Source organism: Papaver somniferum, chromosome 9 (genome assembly GCF_003573695.1).
Source record: "Papaver somniferum cultivar HN1 chromosome 9, ASM357369v1, whole genome shotgun sequence".
NCBI classification, from domain to species: Eukaryota; Viridiplantae; Streptophyta; class Magnoliopsida; order Ranunculales; family Papaveraceae; genus Papaver; species Papaver somniferum.
Window position 1 is genome coordinate 601,899 of NC_039366.1, and position 22,167 is coordinate 624,065.

Here is a 22,167-nt window from a genome sequence, read left to right on the forward strand (position 1 = left end):
GCTGACCTTAGGTCAAATATGGTTGACCTTGACTCAGTCACAGGGTGTAAATATAAATGTGTAAATTTTACAAATACACTCTATTTTTGTTGACCTTCCACAAATACCCCGAGGGGTAAAAAATAATTTCTTTTGAGTCAATTTGAGAAAATTGCTTCCACTTTTTGGAAGCAACTTGTGCTAGTTGCGTCCACTTCTGGAAACAATTTGTGCTATTGCCTCCATTTCTAAAACAACTCGTGGTAGCTGCTTCCACTTTTCAGAAGATAGGATATTTTTAAAAATTGAATAATGGAATATTTTAAGGGCAAAATTGTAAGGAGTATTCAAATAATGTACTAAAATTCATCCTCCCTAATGTCAGTTCTTCCTCTCTGCCATCATCACAAACGACTAAAGTGATGGATTAATGATAGTTGAAATTAACGATGATAAAGAAAGAAAACATGAAAAATAACTGGGGCATATATGTCTGCTTTAGAATGATGCGGTATTTGTCCATTTGAACTCCCTCCGTCTAAGATGTGGTGCACTCTTTATTCTTTGACACTTCCAAACTCTATTAACTGCTTTATTTTTCGAGAAATGTGGGAAGTTAAAGAAACAAAAGATAAATAAATAGTTAGATGATAAAATTGTTTTGGAAATTTTTTCCTATTTTATTTGACGTGTCATCATTTAAAAAGGGCCACATACTCGACCACATCGTAGCCGCACCGATTTGGACTAAACCAACAATTTTAGCTGTCCTTTGCCAGCAGATTTCAGTGGTTTCTGCGAATATAGCACATTTTCTGATTTAAAAATGTAGTCAAAATTTCATAGAAATAGAGTAACCCTATTTCATCCCTTGTGTAATCCGCATATATAGAAAATGGATATATGCCTCATAATGAGTGTTGCCACTCTTTGTAATTGTTACCCTTATAAACCAAAATGAATGGACATACCATACCAGGTACAATGCATGAAATGTGTCCAACTCTGATAGATTTTGCCGGAACGCAAAACTCATTAATATGCATAGGGCTGCACATACTCTGGTACGGTCCGGTTCTCTTATGGAACCGGTCCCTGTACTTGGTGTTGACCGGTACCTTATTTTGAGGACCGGTCCCTGTACTTGTACCTGGAGTTGTACCGATCCTCCGGTACCGGTCCGGTACAAGACCGGTACCGGGTTTTTTACCTGAAAATATTACAAAATATAATACAACATTTCCATAAGTTCAATGTTCAACAATCCAAAATAAGTTCAGGTTGCATACATATTTAAGTTCAACATTTTGCATAACTTCAAAACAACAATCCAAAATAAGTTCATAAGTTCAGTTTGCTAAAAAGTAAAAACAACATTTCCACTACCATATAAGTCTGTCTACGACAAGTCGACAAGAAATGAAATGCGATCATTGCAAACGAAAATGGATGGCTGCACAGCTTGCACTTGCAAGTTGCAATCCTAGGCCACAAATCTGCACTTTCCCCTCCAATAAGGCCATTGATTGGATAGGACAACCTCAACCTGTGTGTATTACAAGTTTACAACCAGTTCAAAACAAATAGCAAGCAAATACATAAGAAGTTCATAACTACAGTTGAATTTGTGCATATTGAATATTTTCAGTCCATTCATTTACATACATTACATATTCTCATACACACCCCAATACTTATTGTACTTGGAAAACATACAGTATACAGACATACAAACTCAATATTATTCACAAATCCAAGTTAGGAAATACCTCCAGTGAGACATATACATAGTGATACTGTCATACATACTCATACAAGAAAGATACAACTAATTGCAAAACCATTCATAGAATCACAGTTAATCGGTTATCACTTATCACACAGTAGTACAGAGTACAATCAATCTATGTATTCATTATAACATATTAACATGTATTGCTCAATCAATCTGAATTCTCAACCCTAAATTGATCTCAAACTCTCAATCAATGTCAAACCCTAAATCATTTACATCAACAAGGTTAATCTCATAAGATAGATTGCTCAATCAGAAGAACAAGAATAAGTAAAGACTGTAAAGTACCTTGGAAACAAAAAGGTTTAGATTGAATCTGATAGACGAAGAAAAAATTGGTATCCTTGACAGTCACCACTTAACCTGCTTGAGTATAAACACTAGGGTTAGTTGATTAGTCAAGCGATAGCTACTTAAAATCGTTTACAATTCCTAGGATTTCCTTTTGTTGAAACAGAAAGGAAATCGAAAAGATTACCTGATTGATTGATAGCTACTAACTAGTAAGACTTGAATCACTTGATGATGATCGTGAATTGGTGATTTCCTGATTGATTGGTGAGGGTAGCCGTAGTTACTCAGAGATGAAGAGGCTGCTCTTCATAGCTTCACTGCTTCACAGAGAAAAAAAACGAAGAAGAAAGAAAACTGAGAGTGAGAGAGTTACCATAGTTAGCGATTAGTATTAGGGTTATCTATATTGGACGGATAGGATTAAAACTAGTTAGGATCTGAACGGCTGAAATTAAACGGTACATATGGGTCGGTTCCTACCGGTACTCCCCCTAGAACCGGTGTCTGTACCGGTCTAGACCGGTTCTCAATTTCCAGTACCGGTGTCTGTACCGGCTAGACCGGTTCCGGTCCGGTACCGGTTCGGTATTTCCGGTTCCACTCCGGTCCAGGTCCTCCCAACCGGTTCTTGTGCAGCCCTAAATATGCACGAAATATTATTTAGTACTTTTCTCACAAGGCAAGTGTATATGCCCCGGCCCATAAGGAGTATTCTCACTCTTTATAATTGCAACCCTCGTAAACCAAAATGCATGGAAAGAAATGACATTATAATAGAGAAGAAACAAAGAAGAAAAACTTTAAATTCTCTTATTTTGGATATCAAGTTGTTGTTACTTAATTGGGCTGTGAATGTTGATTTTTTTAAGAACATCAAGTTTGATGATTTTGTTTTTGATTGGGTGAGTTTGTTCAAGGAGTATCATTGTAAACTCCCTATTGGCCTCTCTTTGTATTTCTTTGGAGGGTGCTATTTTGGCACTCTTTCTTATTTATTTTGATTTTGCCTATTTCAAAAAAAAAAAAAAGAAGATACATTGTAACCCTCATGAACCACCGCAACTTTATCATTAATTAATTGTTCCCTTTTTAACTCTCTTACCCTATCAGCCGCGTGTTTGATCCATGCTCATGGAATTTTCTTTCTTCTTCTTATTTTTCTAAACTCTCTGGCTATTTCTAGCGCACACGGACGTTTTACTTGCTGCCATATAGAATTGCAAGTTGGGGTTTTTCTTTTTTCGCAACTAAAAAGCTAATCTCAATAGTCACTGCACTGGCATAACTTTGGACAAGGTTAGCGCGGATGCCCAGGGACCGGAAATGGAATACTAATCCGAGAATCAGTTCTCTGGCTTGATATTATCCAGCAGACGAATGATAAATCTATGATGTAGAAACACAAAATCTGGGCAAATACAAAATATAAAATCTGAGGAATCTGAAAGTTGTACTGGAGAAATGAAGATCCAAAATAAATTGATTATTGCATTAAATTCATATTCTCTCTTATTGATTAGGAATTCCATTCATACATCGATTGATCTAACAAATTGTCGCACAATTTGGGCCTTCAATTGTTGCATTTGTTATCGCAGTAAGAATTAACACAATGTTCCACTTGGTCAACCCGAGGATCCTGCGGAGTGCTTTTCTTAATGCAGTTGGAGACAGAACAACCAAAATTGCAATAGTAATTAGGAGTCACGTCGACTATACATTTCTTCAAGCATACAAAAGGACATTTAGCTCCTCTTCCAGCAGCGAAACAATCAATTACGCATTGTCCATAACACTCTCCGAATGCAGAACTCTTCCCTGCGAACAATCCTAACAATACTATAACCATTAAATAAATCATCTTCAGATTTTTGACATCCATTTTCTTACTGATTAGCTTCTAGTACTTGGTTAACTACCCAAAACAAACTCTCTCTTTTGAAACTGTGATGGACAGACTCCCCTAGAGGACTAATTTATAGAGTTCAAACCATGGATTGATGACATAAATGATAATTCTAGGCAAGATTTTAAGGAAAGATATCTTCTGGGTGGCAAATCTTCACATTGATATCCACATTTAGTGATATTTTCGTTATTAAAACACATTATACGATAACATTGAATGTTAACGCTGTGCAATGTCCCATATCATTTTATCTGATGTGAAGATCTCTTCTTGCAGCTATAGAGGTTACAAAGGAAATAAAATGCGCAAACTAGCCCTTTTGAACCAAAAAAGTAAAAATAGGGCATGCAAACCTTTTTTGCAGCAACTATTTAAATCTAAAATAACTAATCCAAAGCTCCTAAACAAGCACTTTCTGCACTTTGTACCGTGACAAGTGCTTCTTAGCAGATTGAACAATCTTTCAATCTTGATCTGTTCAGCAGGGATAATACCTGGAAATCGAACAATCTTGTAATGGTCTTTTTTTATGCAGTACCTTCCGCTCATTATTCAATTCGAGCGCTCGAAACTACTATATATATAATCCAACCACGGAACAGTACACTATCCTAAATATGTCAATAGATACCGATTTTCCGTTAGCCGATACCGATAATCCGTTAGCCGTTACTGTTACCATCCGACATAGCGGTAAACGTTATATCCGATACCGATAAGCTAACGGATAATCCCTTCTTAACATAACGGTAGTGGAACCGTGTATTTCCGTTAGGTTTAGTTCCGTTATCCGCTAACGTGCGTACTGCATAACTGGTTATGCACATTTTCTTTGTACTGCATAACTAGTTATGCACATTTTCTTTGCATCTGCAGTGATTTATGATAAGCATAATCTTTGATGCATCTGCATAACTAGTTATGCACATTGTTTTACACTGCATAATGTCTTATGCATCTGCATAACTGGTTATGCACTTTTTTTTTGTGCCACATAACAAGTTATGCATCTGCATAACTGATTATGCACATTTTCTTTGTACTGCATAACTAGTTATGCACATTTTTTTGGGCATGCGCCTAAGTTCCCCTTTTTATACGTTATGTATTGTTTGGTTTATCTCATCTCATTCAGTCATTCTTATGTTCTTCACTTCGACACAACAGAAAAGTTCTCAGAGAGAAAAAGAGAGAAACTACGGATGCTGAATCAAGCATCGTCTTCTCTGCCTTAGAAATCATCATCTCCTCTGTGTGATTACTGATTAGAAACTAGGGTTCTCTTCTTCAAATGGAGATGGAGATGTCTTTTTTTTGCAAAGAAAACATGAAGATTATGAACTTGTTTTCTTGTGTGGCAATGGCATGAACATCTGTATGTCTTTTTTTGGTGTGGCATGGATTTAGAACCTGTTTTGTTGGATTTTAAAGCTGTTATGTGTACTTGTTCTGTGTTTTTAGCCTGTTTTGTGGCTGTCCTGTGACTTACCGGATGGCAGCGGAAAAATATCCGTTATCCGGTAAGTCCAACGTAACGGTAACGTTGTTGAATTTCTTATTTCTGCCGGAAATGAACGGTAACGGATATCCGCTAAATTTTAACGGAAACGGCAGCGGCAGAGCCTATTTCCGTTACGTTAGCATCCATTGACAGGCCTAATCGCAAATACAGTTATAGATCATATTTCAGTGTTAGTTTAGCTTTTAATCCGATTAAATCACGTCATTACAAAGTTATTTGCATGTTAAAGAATGCGAAAGACGATTATGACATACAAATCTACTCTTCGGGAACATGTTCATGGAAGGTCATTAAACATTCACACTCGTTGCCTAATATATGTGGTTCTGGTGTCTTTTGGAATGGATTTTTCATTTGGCACAATGTAGGTAACTCTTTGGTTTATTTCAATGTCGAGAAACAAATATTTGCCGAAGAACAGATGCCAGGCTGTTTACTTCCGAAATCAAGTAAGACTAGTTTGTATTTCGGTGAGTGCAAGGGTCATTTGTATTATGTTGAGCTTTCTAAACATCCGGTTTACTTAGAGCCGACCATCCTTATCTACGAGCAGCATTGCAGTACTGGATGGCGTGCAGTATACAATATCGATATCCGTAGATTAAGAGTTTTATGTTTGAAGAAGATTGAGTATAATTTTTTAAAGAACGAGGTCAAAGTGTTACTTATCGATGGCGAAGAAGCAGAAGAAGAATATGATTCACCGAAGTTGGTTTTACAAATACGGGATAAAGTTCTTTCTTTTGATCTTGGAGATTTGGAGAGCATTAATGAAATTTATGATACAGAACCTAAACTACTCGTTATTCAAGGTTTTCGCATTGTAAAGTCGTTCATGCTTTCCGGTATATCCAGTCATTTGCTTCGGTCTGATGATGAAATTTAACGCTTTCGTTGAAGCTAAGCTCATGTGAGTTGTATCAACTTTGGTATGTGTCTATACTGTTAGTTTGAGCATTGGTCGAAGAAAAACAAAACAAAGTTGGTTTTGATGTTGTTAAGCTGAGAAGCTCGTACACTTGTGAGCCAGTTCATAAATTCTTTTCTTGTTTTTGATCTTTCTAGGTAGAGGGCTGTAAAAATTGATTGAAATAACAATGTAGACGAGTTTCTTACAATAATCAAACTTTGAAGGAAAAAACCATTATTTAATTATGTCCAACACCACTGAAACTAACACTGCAAAATGAAATTCAGCTGACAGACCATACTCATAAACAAGTAATCACAAACCAACAACAATCAAACATAAATGCAATCATAATCAAACGTCTCGCTCTTTCACAATAATATCTTACCAGATAAGTGGTGTAAGAGTGACAAGAAACGCAAGATAAACAAAAAGAACGCTGATTTGCAGTTTCAAGCCATATGACGCAAGAAGAACAACTCTATCAATAACAGGACCACAAAAAACACCATATTTAGTTTTTGTTGTTCTGTCACTTTGGATACTAATAGGAGTAACACTTGAATTTGCAGTGATTGTGAACGGAACCCATTGATAACCTCGTATATTTCCTAACATTAAATGCTTATGTGTTGTCCTGCTTCAATACGCACTTCAAATGGTTCAGGACATAATTCATTAGAATGACCAATGGAAATCTCCATGTCATACTCGGAACCTTTTTTTAGCGTAACTGTTGTTTGTATCCCACTTGATTTCCCAGAAACAAGCTCGACTGCAGCATTTCCTCCAAGAAATAGATATCTATTCTCTGTAGCTACGTATTTCACCGTTCCTAATATTTCCCATTGGTTTATTGGTGACTGACTTTGATTTGATTCTGCATCAATAAGAACGCCACCAAAGGAATTGTTGGGAAATGCTGGCCCATATTTGAATCCATCATTCGGCAACAAATTCTTTTTTCTGCTGTTTAACTCAGGCGGGAACCCAAATCCACCATTATCTTCTGTGTCGGTTATATTAGAATGTTAGCAAAAAGTTACATATCAACTGATGAACGTATATATATTACTTTTTTTGATGAAAAAACATATGCATCAATCACATACAAGCGATTCTCAACTCGGAGTTGTTTGGGTTACTAATATAAGCAAGGTCTCTGTGCCGGGTTTCATGAGCAACTACAACCTACTATTTGCTCAAGGCTATCGGGTTATGTCCCTGTTAACCATACTGTTGCGAGTCTTTCTCAAGACTCTCAACTGAGCCATTCTACAATAGCAACCGGTCTACAGCCTTGTAACTAGGACTTATAGTTAGCAAAAACTTGTTCTTTGTTTGTTACCATCTATGTAGCATTTGTAACAGTTTCTGAAATAGTTCTGATGAAATATCAATACAAATAAGAAAATCATCTCCACACATTTGTTGTGGAAGATATTCATCTATATCCAGTTTTCTAAGTTGGTATCAGCTTGTCGATCCAACGCTTCCGCAAAAACACAAAAAAAAGAACCTACAAAAAAAAAAAACCCTAAAACTCCACTAATGGCTACAACAACTAGCCTTCGACAAATCCAGATTCATCACCTGGTAACTCTCAAACACACAGAAACCAATCATCTTCTTTGGAAGACATACTTCAAACCTATCCTAAAGGGATATGGTCTCACGGGTTTTATAGATAGAACCAAGGTAAAACCTGCTAGAACCCTACCTGATAGTGATGATATCAACCCATATTTTTACAGAACATGAGGCATGTGATTCACTGTTGGTTGGATGGATAAACTCCACTCTTACACCTGAAGTGCTCGCTGAAGTTGGTGGACTGGATAGGCAAAGCAAGTCTAGGATAAGCTAGAAATCTATTTTACACCAAAAAACCCTTGCACATAAGGTGAATCAGATACATCATGATGTTCAGCAGGAAGTTGAACAACCAAATCAGCAAGTTGCAGTCACTCATCCCATGGTTACAAGGGCTAAGGAAGGAATCTCAAAACCCATTCAAAAACTGTGCTTGACAGCAAAAAAGTATCCTCTTCCTGAGTCTGATTTCATGGAGCCAACATGTTTTTCTGCTGCGAACAAAGATCCAAAGTGGAGGTGTCGGATGGATGATCAGATCAATGCTCTTATTCAAAATGGTACGCACTCGTTGGTTAAGTATGAGCCTGGCATGAATGTGGTTGGGTCGAAATGGGTATTCCGTGTTAAGCAAAACCCATATGGGAATATAGAGCGTCGCAAAGCTCGTTTGGTGGCGAAAGGCTTCAATCAACAGGCAGGTATTGATTTCGGAGAAACTTTCAGCCCTGTCATCAAACCATGTACTATTCGACTTGTGTTATCACTTGCTGTAATGAATCAGTGGCAGCTGAAACAATTGGACGTTGAGAATGCCTTTTTACATGGCCATTTGGAAGAAGATCTCTTCATGAAGCAACCGCCGGGATATGTAGACCCAAATTTTCCCAATCATGTTTGTAAGCTGCACAAGTCTCTTTATGGACTTAAAAAAGCTCCCCGAGCTTGGTTTTCAAAACTCAGCAGTTACTTGTTGCATCCTGGGTTTAAAGCCTCAATTGATGACAGTTCATTGTTTGTACTGCTGTCAGATTCTTACACTATATATCTCTTGGTGTATGTCGATGATATAATAGTCACAGGGTCGGATACAGCTATGATTACCAAGCTCATTGCAGATCTTGGTAAAGCCTTTGCTATAAAAGACATGGGTGATTTGTCTTTCTTTTTGGGTGTCGAAGTTCTCATGCAAGGATCAGATATTGTTTTAACTCAGCGCAAATATGTCACGGATCTTCTACGACGAACCAAGTTTGATGGCGTTAAATCGGTGACTACACCATTAGCTTCAAATGTCAAGATTCAGAAACTTGGCTCAGAAAAGTTTGCAGACCCAACATTGTATCGTAGTGTTGTTGGTGCACTTCAATATTTACATCTAACGTGGCCATACATTTCAGTGGCAGTTAACAAATTGTGTCAATACATGCATGAGCCATATGTGGAGCATTGGGAGCTGGTGAAGAGGATTATTCGTTTTCTGACGCATACCGTCGACTATGGTTTACATCTAAAATCATCAAGGGACTTCTCGTTACATACATACTCTGATGGGGACTGGGCTGGAAGTATAGATGATCGCAGGTCTACAAGTGGATATTGTGTATACTTTGGTGGAAACTTAATTTCTTGGAGTGCCAGAAAACATAAGACTGTCTCTAAATATAGCACGGAAGCTGAGTATAGGGGAGTTGCCATTGCTATCTCTGAGGTAATTTGGATTCAATCGTTACTTAAGGAACTTGGTATTGCTACAACAACTCCAACGTTGTGGTGTGATAATCTTGGTGCGACGTATATCACTGCAAACCCTATTTTCCATGCACGTACTAAGCACATAGAGATCGACTATCATTTTGTGCGAGAAAGAGTAGCTGACAAGAAGTTACAGGTGCGGTTTATATGTTCTAAAGACCAACTGGCTGATATATTCACGAAGGGGCTCTCTTCTACAAGGTTTCACTATATTCGGAACAAGATGCACAATCGTCAACTCCGGTACAACTTCAGGGGAGGTGTTAGCCATACTGTTGCGAGTCTTTCTCAAGACTCTCAACTGAGCAAGTCTGCAACAGCAACCGCTCTACAGCCTTGTAACTAGGACTTATAGTTAGCAAAAACTTGTTCTTTGTTTGTTACCATCTATGTAGCATCTGTAACAGTTTCTGAAATAGTTCTGATGAACTATCAATATAAATAAGAAACTCATCTCCACACATTTGCTGTGAAAGATAATCACCTATATCCAGTGTTATAAGTGTCCCGATAATAAAAATTGAAAATCAGAAGAGTAAACAAAAAATGGTACTAAGCAATGCTCTTTTCATGTCCAAAACATTGACACGGCAATGCAATGCCTCGGAGACATGAGAGTGTCTAGTACTTAGTGACGGAACATGTTCCATCACCGAGTACTAGACATGTTTAGGATTAACGTTCTTACACGCCACTTATCTCGGTCTAAAAAACATTAACAATAATATTTTACAAAAAAAGTGAATCAAGGAAGTTTTTGTGTACACACCAGAACTATTGATAGGATTCGAAATGTTCTTGAGAATGAATGAATCCAAAAGCACACCACATTTAGTCACAACAGTGGTGTTACTAGTTTGGCGAGATGCTTGACTTTCAAGATTCAGATTAACTAACTCTCCGTTTCCATGAATACCCAAAGAAACACCATGAGTTTGCCAACTACTTTGATTCCCAGTGAATTTCTCATTAAAAGTGACAACAACTGATTTATCTGGAACAGATACGGTCACACTAGTAGGATTAGCACAATGTGGTTGAGCTGGTCGAAGATTAAATGTAAGTAGATAATGATGTGATTCTTTATTTTCTTTAAATGTTTGATTAACCTTTCCATTTTCTCCTAAATATATTGGATTTCCTTCTTCACTCGAACTTGATAAAATGACATACTTTACGGTGCCTTGATATGACCATCCTAGTATGGATTTGATTGTTGAATTCAGTGCTATAAATGGGTTTGTTGGTGGTATTCCAAAGTCCGGGTTTTGAAGATCTATATAGGACAAAACAACAAATTATTAGTTAAACTTGTAAGTTTAGTGATAAGAATGAATGAGAGAAACACATTTATGATATTTTTTTCATATGCATTACCTGGAAATGCACTTGCTATCAGAAGTTGAAGGAAAAGCAGTCCTGCAGCTCCCGCTTGCCATATACCCATTTCTCTTGTCTGACAGAGAAAGAGCTAGAGAGATGTGTCAAGTTCTGTACTTGTCTGTACTTTGGTTTGTGTATTTAAAATGAGACAAAAATGGTTTGACTTTTAATGAGATACACTAGTATGTCGACATTGTCCATTATATCCAGAGTTAGAAGTTTCAAGGAAGATTGTTGGGATAATGGACAAAATCAATGCAAAACAGGCAAGAGCCATGTAAAACCAGTAGACTCGAACGTAGGTTATTTTATTTTGAAGCATATTCGATCGTACATATTCAATTGTCAGAGATGTGAAAATGTAGTATACAAACAAGTGGGGTGATTAGGGTGAAGTAAACTCCAACTTATCGACCATTATCTCCGGTTTTGTTCTCCGAAGAGTGAAACCTTGTTGTGCTCTCACATGATATTATTTGAGATGTATGACTGACTATATGATTCATACATGCATGGAATGTCAACTACAACATTTTTTTTTACAATGTTTAATTGATTGTGTCCCTGGTGAATCAGTCTCTAAATGTCCTTCCGTATGAATGACCATTTGGGGAGAGCATCGATGAAATATAGAACCTGCAGCCCTCTTTTGTACATCTGACTCTTAATCTAGTTTTGTCACTCTTGTAAACAGTGTACTGATAATTATTTTTTACACAGTAACCCCTAAGATGTTTCTTAAATGCCTTCTTGTTATTAAAAGCATACTTTACCTCAACCTTTGTAGGATCAACAGGAGCCACCTCTTCTTCTACAGGGAATAAGGGTTCTTCTTCTTCATCACTGTGCATATTGAAGTCTTCTTTCCAGTTCTTGTAATCAGACTTCGCTTTCACATCTTTATCATCTATTGCTTCAAGACAATCATTATTATCACTACTCCCACCATCATTAGAAACTGTAATTAACAAACAACATCAAAGTGTTAGAACATTTAAAGAAAGGGGAAATAGACAATAAGTTATAAACATCAAAGGGTTAATACTTCAATACCTTCTTCATCATCTTCTTCACCGCTGCTTGAATCACTACTTTCATCTCCAACTTTATATGTCTTGACAATATCTTCATAATCAATATCATCCTCTTCATCACTGTCATATATTGGTGGATCATTTGGGTCTTCAATGGGGTGACATTCATCCAAAGTAGTGTTCTCTAACACCACATTCTCCTCATCATCATCACTGCTGACCCCTGCATCATTGTTGTTCACTGCATCAATCTGGTTCACTGCATCAGTATTCTTGACTGCATCAACCCAGTAATCATGGTTAAAGTTTTCAGTCACTTGAATTGGTACACTGCTAGAACCCACAACACTGGCTTGACTAACGCAAGAATAACCCTGAGATTTCATTTCATTTAACAGATCCACAAAAGATTTCCTAGATACTCCTTCATTTGAGTTTTCAAACTTTGACTGAGCTTGCAACCTTGGTGATGTCCTTACAGTCTTTTCTGGTGATCTCCTTACAGACTTTTCCTTTGAAACTGGCTTTTTAGCAATCCTCTTATGGGACTTCTTTGGAGTCTTATCAATTACTTTCATTGGTTGTTCCATTGCAGCCTCAATGAAGTCATTGTCATTACCGAATTCAGAATTTAATATCTTCAAATGTAAACATATAAATCCTTTATCATCAGGTATTGCATGCTCCCAGAACTTAAACAAGTCCTCATTACTATCCATAATCTCAGGAAAACATGGTTCTATCATCCAATATAAACTAGGAATTTCATTTTCAGTTAGGCGCAACTTAACACGCAACATCTGCTCAAATTCCTTGAGGTCAATTTTTTCTCTATCCATGTGAGGGAAGAACAAAGTCATATTACTGTAGATAACCAACACGCTGATGTCTCTATATGGATAATATGTTTCATCACTGCATCATAAGTAAACAAATGAACTTCAGATATTGAACTCATGCTTCGATTCACTATGAACTCTACTGAAACAATCAAACCCTAATTAAAAATTACAGAAAAATTTCAGAGAAAATTTAACCCTAACAAAATCAGAAAATAAACCAAACATCAACTCATGCTTAGATTCAAAATCCTAACATGCAACAACATCGTTTTAAGTAACAAAATGAAAAGAAGACAAAAAAAGCTGGAAAAAAAAGATGGGTTTCTTCAGAAATTGAAAATAAAGAAGTTAGGGTTTTAGTAAAACATACAACTGGTTGTTCTTCCCGTTCTTTTTCTTCTTCATCTTGAACTTTTCAAAACCCTTCACTCAGATTCACAAACTAAACCAAATCCCTATGTAGAACCCTAGTTTTCTCTAACCTAAGTTTCTCCGGTGGAAAAGAGAGACACGGGGAGAACGAAATGAATGAGAAAGTAAAAGCCTTGCTGTGGTTTCATTCTGTGAAGGATAGGATAGTAAATTAACACACTGCCACGTGTAATAATCTCGTGATGCTATTCTTGAGTCGTCGATATATAGACAGGTGTAAGAATCTTGACCTGGTCAGCGAACTTTTGACCAATTAGGTGGGTCCGGACGGAAACACTAACAGTTGTGGCATTTAATAAACTTTGAAAAAACGGTGGTAGTTTTTGAAACATGAAATTGGAAGTGTGGCAGTTTGTTAAAATTCCCTTTAAAATTTTGTTCTTCCTAGGTCATATATGATCTCTTCTTCAGTCGAACTCCATTCATGTATATAATGTATGAACTTGTTTGAGAACAATCAGGTGGCATTTCAAGCTACTTCAACGATTAAAGTTGCAGATGTTACAGAATACGCATTACCTTTAGATGAAGGAACAAGAGAATAGTTTGATAAGGTAAGCACACATATAACTTGGCGTCGTTTAGCCCATGGCCAAATCGCGTGTACCTCCCAATATTTCCTATTTGAATAACCATAGCATCATGTTTATGGAAGTTTCTTGAGAATATGTATTGTTATATCTGTTAATGGATATGTTCATAAAATAGCTTCTAAACAGGATCTGAAGATAATCTAGACAAAGTCGCATGACAAGAAAGCTCAAATTCCTTGTCAAGAACAAGGCATTACGCTCTAAGAAGTAAAATCACATCTAGAAATGTCAAGACTTGCTAAATATATATGCAGTATCACTGGTTGGACGAGTTACATCCACCCTAAATTCTTTAACAACTCCTCAAAAAATGGACAGTTGGAAATTTATTTTTTTTAACACTTTCTTGTGTCTTTATGTATTCCCTCGTGAGTGGAAGAATGGGCAGTAGTAGCAACAACATTAGTTGAGAGAGGAAGTGAAGCATAAAATCCTACCAATACCAAAAGCATCCCTATGGCTTGTATTTCCTTATACAAGCTTTCTTTAGGACAAGTGAACCTAATAATAGAAGTTTCACAACACAAGTAATTTTCAGTGTTCAATTCTGAGATGAAATTGCATAGAGGTGAACCCCACAAAACCACCCACCATTAAAATCTTTTAAAGTTCTAGTGTTGATGTGTTGCATTTTAAGGTCCGACCCAACATGGCATCAGATCAGTCGTAACCTGTTGAATCATATAGAGCGGGCATCTTTTACTCCCTCCATTTCTGAAATAAAAAGTTGGTTTTCTTTTTTGGGTATATCAGATAGAGCAGGCTTTTTTTACTCCCTCTGTTTCTAAAATATAAACTTGATTTTCTTTTGTGAAAACTACAGGGAGACCCATTCTCCCTGATGTTTCTACTGTGAAACCCACGCTCCCAAAATTACAGGCGCGCACCCAAATTCTGGTACAAAATTATTCTCAAACCCAAAATATATAGAATTCTGTTTCTGTCTTCTTTTTTTCTTCTTCTTCTTCGTCTTTTTTTCTTCTTCTTCTCCACTATACCTAGATCTCAAAAAAAGGGAGAGATTCGATTGATTTCGAGAACAAATTCATGCCTAAGTTCGATTCATCTCAACAGCAGCACCAAACGGTTTTCTTCTTCAAATTAACGACGAACCCTCTTACTACCGATTCTCTTCATTACAATTTCAATTCACTACTGTTATTAATGGTAACTGCAAAAATCCCTAAATGGGTTTGTAGAACACGGTTTGGTCATCATAGATTTATGATCAAAACTTGTTTTCAGTGAAGATTTTGAAATGAATTTCAGATTTTTATGAAACTCTCAGCCGTGAATTGAGTTGGAGTAAGCAATACTGGATGAGTTGTGAAGAAGGTTTAATTGCAGATGATGGTGTAAATACATGAAAGAAGATGGTGGTGTAAACACATGATTTTGACCAAGAGCTCCAGAATAACTGAAAGATAATGGTTTGCGCGGGAGTTAATGAAACATGAAATAAGATGATGATGTGGTTAACATATGGATGCATACTGCAATATGCATCAATTTTTTATATGTACGCGCTAAAATCAACCAAAAAAATGGTAATATAACTTGTTATAGATGCATAATTTTGTTATCCAAATGCATAATTTGTCATGCAGTGGAGAAAATGGTTACATAATTCGTTATGCGTCTGCAGAATGTGTTATGCATCGTTTTTGGTGACTGCATAATGGTTAAGTATCAAGTTTTCAAAAAAATTCCCTAAAATGAGGATCACCTCCGATTTTTTCGTTAAAAACAAAATTTTGATATTCTTGTTTGTACTCGTGGCGTAGCTCTTTTAAAAGATTTCCAACAATATAAAATTTGTAAAATTCTAAGGCGTGGATTTTCAGATATGTTATGTCCAAGTTGCGCTGTCAATTATACCCCTGAAAAATTAGGCTGTGTAACGAGTTATGCCTGAAATGATAGTATGCGTAACCAGTTATGTGTTGATTCATATAATAATTTCATATAATTATGGGTGTCACGGTGTACAAAATTAATTGTGGACCTGAGAATGAGAATATTATTTTTTTTGGGTCTCCCCCTAATTTTCCCTTTTCTTTTTTGGGTATATTATACGAAAATAAAAATGGAAAGTCAAAGATTTATAGATTAATACCTTACCTATATTAGGGACCACAACTTTCTCTCTTAACAAATTATGGGACCAAATCTAACCCAAATTAAGCCAAATTCAACTCATGATCACCAAAATATATCCAAGGTCAGGGAGCTTATAAGCGAGGATGGCAAGGCTTGGAATGTTTACAGGCTAAGGAACTCTTTCTCACAACTTGAGGTTGTAACAATAACATCCACACACATACGAGAAATCTATTGTGAGGACCGTTTGATTTGGACCTATACACCGACAGGTACATTTGTGTTCAAGTATGTTTATAAACTTCTTCGATCCGATTTGGATTTCAACTTCATCTTTAGAGAATACGGAAAATGAGTCATTTTTCCAAATATTTTTAAATCACGGTTCAAATGGACGAGTAAAAAATAGTTTGGATGAAATGACAAAAAAAAAATAGCAAGGATGAAACTGGATTCATCCTATCTTAAATTTAAAAAATAGCAAGGATGAAACTGGATACATCCCGTGTAAATTAAAAATAAAAAAAAAATATTTGAAAATTGGCACGATGAAATTGGTTAAATCCTGCCTATTTTTACATTTTTGTTCATTTAAACAGTATCAAAATCTAACTGTCCATTTCACCTAAAAATTGTTGATTTTGGTCTTTTTAACCAATTTTGTGTAGAAAATAATCTGGTTTGGAAAACATTTCGGGAAAAAATGGGAGTAAGCCCGAGGATATTACATTTCATATGGAGATTAGCGAGTGGAGCTTTAGCTCTCAAGGATAATATCGCTCGATTTGTTAGAGAAGCAGGCACAACCTGCACATTTTGCAAATCCTTTACAGAAACAACTATGCACCTTTTAATTCAGTGTTACTTTGCAAGAAGGGTGTGGATACAAAGCCCTCTGGGACTCCGGTCAAGACACGACTACGCTTTGGTTTCAGACATCATCAATGAATGGTTCGTCTTTGATCCCAATGATTTTGGTCTAAGGTTAGCTTGTCATAACTTATAGAAATGACTACATTTTTAAGAAACTCAATCCTAATCCTTCGTCAGTAAACATTATTGCTTATAGATTGTCTCAAGATTACGAGAATCGTGAAGATTTGAAAGAAGTAAGTCCGGCACGACATGTCATCAAATCAGCCCGCCCGCATAATCAAAGACATCGGGCCTCTTTTAGTCCATCGAAGCAGTAAATATCACCACTTTCTTTCGTATCCGCCGCTGTGATAAAACCAAAGATAGAGTGCAAATAAGTTTTCCTAAACCCTAATCTTTCCCCGGCGCTCACTATGTACTAGCAAATCAAATCTGAAGCAATATGAAGCGATTCAGTAAGATGTGATCTCCAAACTCCATCGCTTATTCTGTAAGTGTTTGATTATAATTTCAATCTTGAGATTTACGATTCATTCTCATCTTCTTTGGTATATGAAAAATGATTGAATTAGTAAATGATGATGAAGTTGAAATACCAGATTTCACATCTGAATCTCCAGGTTGTTCTGTTCATCCATGTGGTTCTTCTTGTAATGTTTATTTTTTGTTTTATAATGATGATATGAGGTTTCTTTGTTTATGGAACCCATCCATTAAAGAATACAATCAACATACGAGACAAATCAATCGGCTATTCACAAGTCTAAATGCGTTTTTAGTCCAATCAAACCGAACCAAATATAGCAAAAATGAAATTGGGTCCTGAAAAAGCATGACTTCTGTCATAATCACAACAAGTTAAATGTTGAAATCATGAAGAGACTAGATGATCTATGGAATGAAGATAGGATGTCAGTATCTTGTGGCAGGGAAAATTTTGACAAAGTGTCAAGGATATATACAGAATGGCATTGAAGATTAATTCAATTTGGGTTGTGGTATCTAAAGATATTCAAAACCAGATTGGAAAGATGTTGGGATGTGTTTGTTTAACCAAAGGCTCCCTTATTCCTCTGGTATCTGGAGCATTATACGCGTTAGTGTTTGGATTTGTCTGTGGACCTTGAGAAGAAGAAAGTGAGTGCACTAAACTCCAGGGTAAACTAGCGGAGATAGAAACTTGGAAGAGTACTGCTGCGAAAGATGTGGATGCAACTGAATATTGGAGGAAGAAGTTTTCCGGTTTCGAGAGTCGAGTTCTGAGGATGGAAAATGAAAATTCAACAATGAGATGTGTTGGTTCGAATTTGGAGAGCATAGTCCTGAGGAGTGGAAAGGAAAGTTCAATATTGGGATGTGTAGAATTGCATAATTCTGAAAAGATAGAATCCGAAGCGCGGGGTTTGCAGAATGAAGTTACTCAAAGTGGTGAAAAGCAAAGACATAAAAATAACAGGAGCAAACTTAATGCTGAAACCAGTAGCTGAAAGAGGACGGATTCTCCTGTGTATGATGTTGGAATCAATAAACATCATGAATCCGAGTCTGGATTTCCCAGATACTATGCTGTGAATGTTTCTTCTCGATTTCTACATTTATATCTTGATATGCTTTCTTCATTTGAAGAGGAAAAACATTGAAATTCTATTGTTGCATTCTGATCTAGTAGTGAAAACAACTTCTTCTTTTTTAAGGTAAAAATAGTAGAAGAAGAAGTTGTATTCACTATTCGATGAGAATGCGTGTGTGGGATAATGAAACCTGGTAAGGAAATTGATCAGTTGACTGTTTTAATTTGAATGAAGCTTGGAGTTTGGTTCAGCAAAAGGTCGTTCAAGAAGCTTTAAGTTGGCATCAAGATACAACTGAGGTTTGCCTAAATTGTCATGAAAAGAATGTTGCATCAAGCTTTTATCAATATTGGTTGAACTGTTGGTAGTACAAAGATTATGAAAGTGGCAACTCAAGTCTTTTCAGGTATATGCTAGTTTCTCTTTTTAGTTTAGTTCTTTATCAATTGTCTTGATAAATTTTCTAATTCCCCTTTTAGTTTAATTCCTTCTCATGATAGATGACACTCTTGTTTTGTTATGTATTTGCAGTATGATCTCATTGATGCAGCCTCTAAATTTCCAAACTTTCCCTTTTATATTAGTTATCTACCATGATAAATGATACTCTTTCTGTATGATTTGTGTTCTTCATTTTAAAATTCAAAGAGGTTTTGCAACTCGTTTCTCCTCTAGTTATCATACTAAGTTAGAAATGTCTCCGGATTTTCTGATAAACATTTCCCAAATGGGCAAAGCTGAGCCAGAAAGCAGACCCAGCCATTTAGACCAACTCCATAGCCGGTGTAAGAGAGAGCAAATGTGCCTATCATTCATAGGTGTTAAATTTTCGAAATGAATGACCAGTAGGGTGGTTGTCATGGCCCAAAGTCTTGGTGACGCCACTGTCAAAAATAGCTACCAAATAGTGATTTTTCTATCATTTATGCAAGTATAGAGCAATTTTTTCCGATCTTTAGAAGATGCATTTAAGGGCTACCTTATGAAAACATTTGTATATGGGCATAGATCTTCATTCTTCGTGATAGCAACACAATTCTGATCCGGTGAGATGATCCCTGTTTGCATTTCGCTGCAATCTGTGTTTGCTGATTATTTCTGCTTTTAGGAATGCTTCACACAATTCTTCTTTTGCCAATTTGTTCAGTTGCACTATCATTCCAGTGTTTGGCTTCAGTCAGCTGGTCTTCCTGGAGCAATCTTGCAAATTGAAATGTTGGTTTCTTAAGAGAAGCTTTTTATCGAGCTAGAAGCTGCTTGTCCTGATGCACTGCAAGCCTCCAACTGAAAATAGTTTCTCTTTGGCAAAAAAAAAAAAAAATGTGTTATATAGTCTTGGTATAAGAGATTGACCGCGGAAGAGATATTATGGTTCCTGACAGCATGGTTTATGCAGTTTGGAGCTCCCGAGCGCAGAGCACTTTTCTTATCTGTCCTCTCACAACCAAAACCTGGGTCCAGTTACATCCCAACACAGGGTGACCTTTTCTGTTCAAGTGCTTGGCATTTTGATGTTCAGTGGAAATTTGCTAGCCTTGTGGAGGTGTATAAATCCCTGCAACTGGTAATGCACGAGTTCTTTAATGGTAAATGAAACCTACCCAAAGATGCTGGTTATCTACATGGCAGCTCTTTGTCTTCTGTGGAGTTTACAGTGAGGGCACTGCAGGCAGTTTTGTGACTTCTGAAACCTGCAAAAAACAAAGAGTAAATATTTTTATGTCTTTGTGTTTAGATTTTAATCATAGGAGCACCTTGGTCTTGTAGGATACATCTGTCCACCCTTCTTTTAACCTTGAAGATTGAAATGAGAAGACGGCACTGCTTTTACGTACAGGCAGGCAGTCAAACACCCTTCCGTTGGTTGGATGAACTCTGGCTTTTATGCTTTCTGAATTTGATTTTGCTTTTCTGGTCTGGTAGAGGTTTAGATGGACAGATTGTAATGTTTTGATATGCTCTGGATGTTATACTTTTGCTAATCTTTTTTGAATGATTTTTTAGGGACCATGGTTTTTTTGAGGGGACCATGGTTTTATTAGGCCACCTTCCCTATAGTGATAAGGGGTGTCCTAAAACGTTGAAATGACTAACCTACCCTTAATTTAATTTAATTTAAAACCAACCTAATAATCACCTATATATATTACCACCGCCCACCACCACCTCCGATTATCACCACCACCACCGCCGATTACCACCACCACCTCCGATTATCACCACCACCAACCACCGATTACCACCGCCACCGCCTATTTAAGAAATGTAATAACATCAATACAATCACAATTAAGTTCGGTTACATAATAATTTTATCGAGTATAAAAGACGTCAGCCGCAACCTGATTCTGCCATGGGACCACTCCGGAGGTATTTTCCAACAAACCCTTCACTTTAATTTGATTTTGATTGCTTCAATCGAATAGAAATCATCAAAATAGGGTTTTAATAGGAGTTACAGAGCCATGTTCGGTTAGGCCGATTTTCCAAAAAACCCTAGTTTACTAACCGAACTTCTTGAAAATGAAGAACACGAAGAACAATTCGGTTCTATTGGATTTAAAACTAAGTCACCGAACTCTCCGTTCGGTGTTTCGCAAAAAAATTTAAAACTACAAAGTAACCGAACTCCACCCTTAGAACCGAAAAAAAAATCCAGTCTAACCGAACTGTGTTGTTGTGGCCACTATGTTGAGTTCCAAAATAACCGAACTTAGCCAATAGAGTTCGGTTTGTTCGCAAAAACTTTTAAAACTACAAAGTAAACGAACTTAGCCAATAAACGCTGGAACTTCACATTTTTTTTTTTGTTTGTTAAGTTCGGTAACTTGACAATTTTATCGCATAAACCGAACTCAGAGTTCGGTTGGTTAGCTGTTAGGTTCAAATTTGCGAAAGAACCGAACTTTGTAAACTTATATACTCTTATATTACGTAAAGTTCGGTTAGATCAAAAGTGCATGCAGTTTGCGAACCAACCGAACATAACGTTGTAGCTCCTAGAAATTCTATTTTTTGAGAGTTCGGTAACCTGCGTGTTTGGAACAAGTAACCGAACTACACTTTCAGATGAGTACGGTTACTTGTTCATCTCACGGAGCAACCGAACTACAGCTTCAGATGAGTTCGATTACTTGTTCTTCATATAAAGTAACCGAACTGTTCAAAATCCAGTTCAAATCCGGATCATTTTGAAGATTAACAAATTTTCTAGGAGAGGATGGAGATGAAGAATCAGATGAGTTTTCATCATTTGAATACTCAAACTTAGTGAATTGGAAAAGAAAAATTATTTTCCATGTTTTTCTCTTTCATCTTCTCTAACTCTACTCTCTCAATAATTCTACTCAACTAATAATAAACACATCTTTTAATTTAATCTCACTAATTATTTTTAACTAAATCATTCACTAATCATAATCTAAAATTAATTAAGAGGGTAGATTAGGTATTGAATAAATAACTAGATATGGGGTGACCTAAAATTACTTCTAATGCCTTTACCCAAAATAAAACCATGGTCCCAAAAAAAATCATAGTCCCAAAAAATCGTTCTCTTTTTTTGGTCTTATACATTTG

At 36.6% G+C, this 22,167-nt stretch overlaps 2 protein-coding genes and 1 long non-coding RNA gene across 3 annotated transcripts; 2 read left to right on the forward strand and 1 right to left on the reverse strand.

The window, feature by feature from the left end:
* The first annotated feature begins 5,469 nt into the window (after positions 1-5,469).
* On the forward strand, positions 5,470-6,385 carry LOC113309884 (F-box protein At5g07610-like). Its single transcript, XM_026558404.1, has 2 exons — positions 5,470-5,497; positions 5,592-6,385. Exons 1-2 carry the CDS (start codon positions 5,470-5,472, stop codon positions 6,383-6,385), a joined length of 822 nt encoding a protein of 273 aa, XP_026414189.1.
* Positions 6,386-10,137: 3,752 nt separating this feature from the next.
* LOC113309885 lies at positions 10,138-11,204 on the reverse strand. The gene is made up of 3 exons (XM_026558405.1): positions 11,135-11,204; positions 10,527-11,033; positions 10,138-10,241 (listed from the first exon to the last, which is right to left on the reverse strand). Exons 1-3 carry the CDS (start codon positions 11,202-11,204, stop codon positions 10,138-10,140), a joined length of 681 nt encoding a protein of 226 aa, XP_026414190.1.
* A 6,328-nt stretch (positions 11,205-17,532) lies between these two features.
* LOC113309105 lies at positions 17,533-20,598 on the forward strand. Its single transcript, XR_003340321.1, has 2 exons — positions 17,533-18,994; positions 19,736-20,598. It is a non-coding gene; the product is annotated as an uncharacterized LOC113309105 (long non-coding RNA).
* Positions 20,599-22,167: the final 1,569 nt, after the last annotated feature.

What these genes read in the sequence shown, in the direction of transcription:
- LOC113309884 (XM_026558404.1), top strand. Translation starts at nt 5,470, where the DNA reads ATGGCAGCGGAAAAATATCCGTTATCCG. An exon ending in GGAAAAATATCCGTTATCCG is followed by an intron (nt 5,498 to 5,591) that starts GTAAGTCCAACG and finishes CGGAAACGGCAG; the next exon opens with CGGCAGAGCCTATTTCCGTT.
- LOC113309885 (XM_026558405.1), bottom strand. Translation starts at nt 11,204, where the DNA reads ATGGGTATATGGCAAGCGGGAGCTGCAGGACTGCTTTTCCTTCAACTT. An exon ending in GATAGCAAGTGCATTTCCAG is followed by an intron (nt 11,034 to 11,134) that starts GTAATGCATATG and finishes TGTCCTATATAG; the next exon opens with ATCTTCAAAACCCGGACTTT. An exon ending in GAATCCTATCAATAGTTCTG is followed by an intron (nt 10,242 to 10,526) that starts GTGTGTACACAA and finishes CACTGGATATAG; the next exon opens with GTGATTATCTTTCACAGCAA.